The sequence below is a fragment of the Monoraphidium neglectum genome (genome assembly GCF_000611645.1).
Source record: "Monoraphidium neglectum strain SAG 48.87 unplaced genomic scaffold scaffold06131, whole genome shotgun sequence".
NCBI classification, from domain to species: Eukaryota; Viridiplantae; Chlorophyta; class Chlorophyceae; order Sphaeropleales; family Selenastraceae; genus Monoraphidium; species Monoraphidium neglectum.
This window is the reverse complement of record NW_014007504.1, coordinates 1-2,482: the sequence shown is the minus strand read 5'-3', so window position 1 is coordinate 2,482 and position 2,482 is coordinate 1. Positions and strand designations below refer to the sequence as shown.

At 66.7% G+C, this 2,482-nt stretch overlaps 1 protein-coding gene across 1 annotated transcript; it reads left to right on the top strand.

Annotated features, from left to right (window-relative positions):
* Nucleotides 1-88: 88 nt before the first annotated feature.
* Nucleotides 89-2,466, top strand: MNEG_16223 (hypothetical protein; the record flags this gene model as incomplete). Its single annotated transcript, XM_014035307.1, has 4 exons — nucleotides 89-358; nucleotides 690-1,097; nucleotides 1,707-1,938; nucleotides 2,183-2,466. Coding segments are annotated over 4 exons (1,194 nt in total), but the record flags the coding sequence as incomplete, so codon positions are not given.
* Nucleotides 2,467-2,482: the final 16 nt, after the last annotated feature.

Sequence of the window (2,482 nt, the reverse complement as noted above, 5' to 3'; positions counted from 1 at the left end):
GTTTTACATAGTAGACGCCCACCGCGGCAGCGGCAGCGGCAGCGGCGGCGCCGGCAGCGGCGCCACAAGCGTGAACTGGCCGTCCCACATGACCCACTCGGCCTCCATGCCGGCTTCGCACATGGGCCTCGCCGCCGCCGCCGGCAGCATCGCCCCGCCGCCCGCGCCCGGCGCGCCCAGCGCCGGCGGCCGCGTCGGCCCCGCGCACGCGCGCAGCACGTCGATGGGGATGGTGTCGGTGGCGGGGTCGGAGGCGAGCGGCGCGGGCGGAAGCGGCGGCGTCGGTGGCAGCGGCGGGCCGGAGCTGCTGCGCATGCTGGCGCTGTACGCTGACCTGGGGCTGGAGTACACGATGACGGTGCGATGACGTCACGTGGTGTCCGCAGCCTGAGCGGCGAGGCGGGAACATTGCATGTGCCAGGGTGTCTTCGCCTTTGCAATTGAGGGGGCCGGCACAAGGACTTGGGCTGCTCTGTCCGGCTTTGGGCAACTTAGGACCCCCGTTGCCCACTGCTACATGCCACCCTGCTCCTGCCACTTACTTGGATCCAAGCCATCCGCCCGCCTTCATCTTGCAAATCCATCAAGTCGCCCCACCGCGCGCCCAGCCATTCTTGCCCCATGCCACGTCACCAATCTCACCAAGCTACCACCCCTCTGCCCCCCTCGCTGACGTCTCATCTCCCCAGGGCCCCGACTCGTCCATCCTGGCCGAACTGAGGGGGCTCGCCATCAAAGCCCAGGAGAGGACACTGGAAGACGACCGCCCCACCACCACCGCCAGCATCACTACCCCCATCCACTCCGCCGACCCCGCCGCCATCCCGTCGCCCACCGAGGCGGCAGCCATCGCCGACCCCGCCGCCGCAGCCGCAGCCGCCGCCGAGCTGCCGCAGCCGGCGGCGGGGCCCGGGTCGGAGGCAGCGGCGGTGGCGGTGGCGCGCGGACAGCAGGTGGCAATCTCCATCCTTGAGCCGTGTGACGTCACCGCCAGATACCGCGTGAGCGAGACGCTGCAGGATGTGAAACTGGATATTTCGGACGTCCAGCTGAGGATGTCACCGGACGTCATGGCGCTCATCATGCACCAGCTGGAGGTCCGCTTGTGTGGTTGTGTATGTGTGTGTGTGTGTGCGCGTGAATGGGTGTGCTTGAGCATGTGTGATTGTGTAATGAGTGTGTGAGAGAGAGTTTGTGTGTGTAAGTATGCAAACGTGCGTATGTGTGGGTGTGTGTATGCGTGCGCGGGTGTATGTGCTGGTGTGCATGCGCGTGTGCTTGCAATGATATGTGACTGTGAGTGTGTGTGTGTGCGTGGTTGGAAGGGGGCGTACAGGGCTTGTGTGATGGACCTAGACGCATTGCTAGCCAGCCAAACTGGGTTTTGGCGTGCACAACTGATGCCAGGCTGATACAACATGATTAAGGCAATGGCTGATGAAACCGTGGGATGGGTGGGAGCTGTTCAGGTCGAAGGGCGAGGCGTTCGGTCCCACTGGTGGGGGCTGGGTCGGAGGCTCATCGCACCCCCACAACCCCCTTGTTCAACCCTCTCTTCCTCTTCTTGCCCCCCATGGGGACCTGACAAGGCTCCAGCCGCTTCATCATGGTCACGGCTGCATCACCTGTCACCTCGGCCGAACCATGAGTCAACCCGGCGCTCCCTCGCCCCGCCCCGCTGCCCCACCACCCCTTTGTCACCCCAGGCCGTCTACGCGCCGCTCGTCGTGCCGCCACCCGACCAGCCCCTCGCGCGCTGCCACACGTTCGAGCTCGTCTGGTCCAGCCGCGGCCTGGGCGGCGGGGGCGGCGCCGCGCCGCCGTTTGCGACGGCGGGGGCAGGGGGCGTTGACACCATGAGCTCAGAGAAGGGGGTGTCGATCTGGCGGCCGCAGGCGCCCACGGGCTACGCCATTGCTGGCGACATCGTAACGCCCGGTAGGTCGGGGCTGGGGCGGTTGTGTGCGTTTGCCGTTGTATGCGGATGCGTCTTTGTGTGTATGTGCGTGTTGTCTCTCTGTGTGTGTGTGTGTGTGTGTGTGTGTGTGTGTGTGTGTGTGTGTGTGTGCACGCCGGCGCGCACGTGTGTGTGCGTCTGTGTCCGTGTGTCTGTGTGCATGTGTGCATGTGTGTGTCAATTCCTCCCAACCCTCAAACTGCCCCCGGCCCCTCCCCCCCCCAGGCGTGGCCCACCCCAACCACCAGGTCGTCGCCATAGCCATTAACAGCGGCTTCGTCAGATACCCTGTCTCATACCAGCTCGTCTGGGAGGCACCAGGCGTGTCCGTCTGGCGCCCCGTCCCGCCGCCCGGCTACGTCGCCCTCGGCTGCGTCGCCGCGCCCGGCGCCGCGCCGCCGCCGCTCAAGGCCGCAGTCGTCGCGCACCGCCTGGCGGTCGTCGAGGCGCCGCTCGGCGAGTGCGCGCTGCTGTGCGCCAACGGGAACCTGTGGAGCGTCGCAAACAGCGTGGGCACGTTCGAGG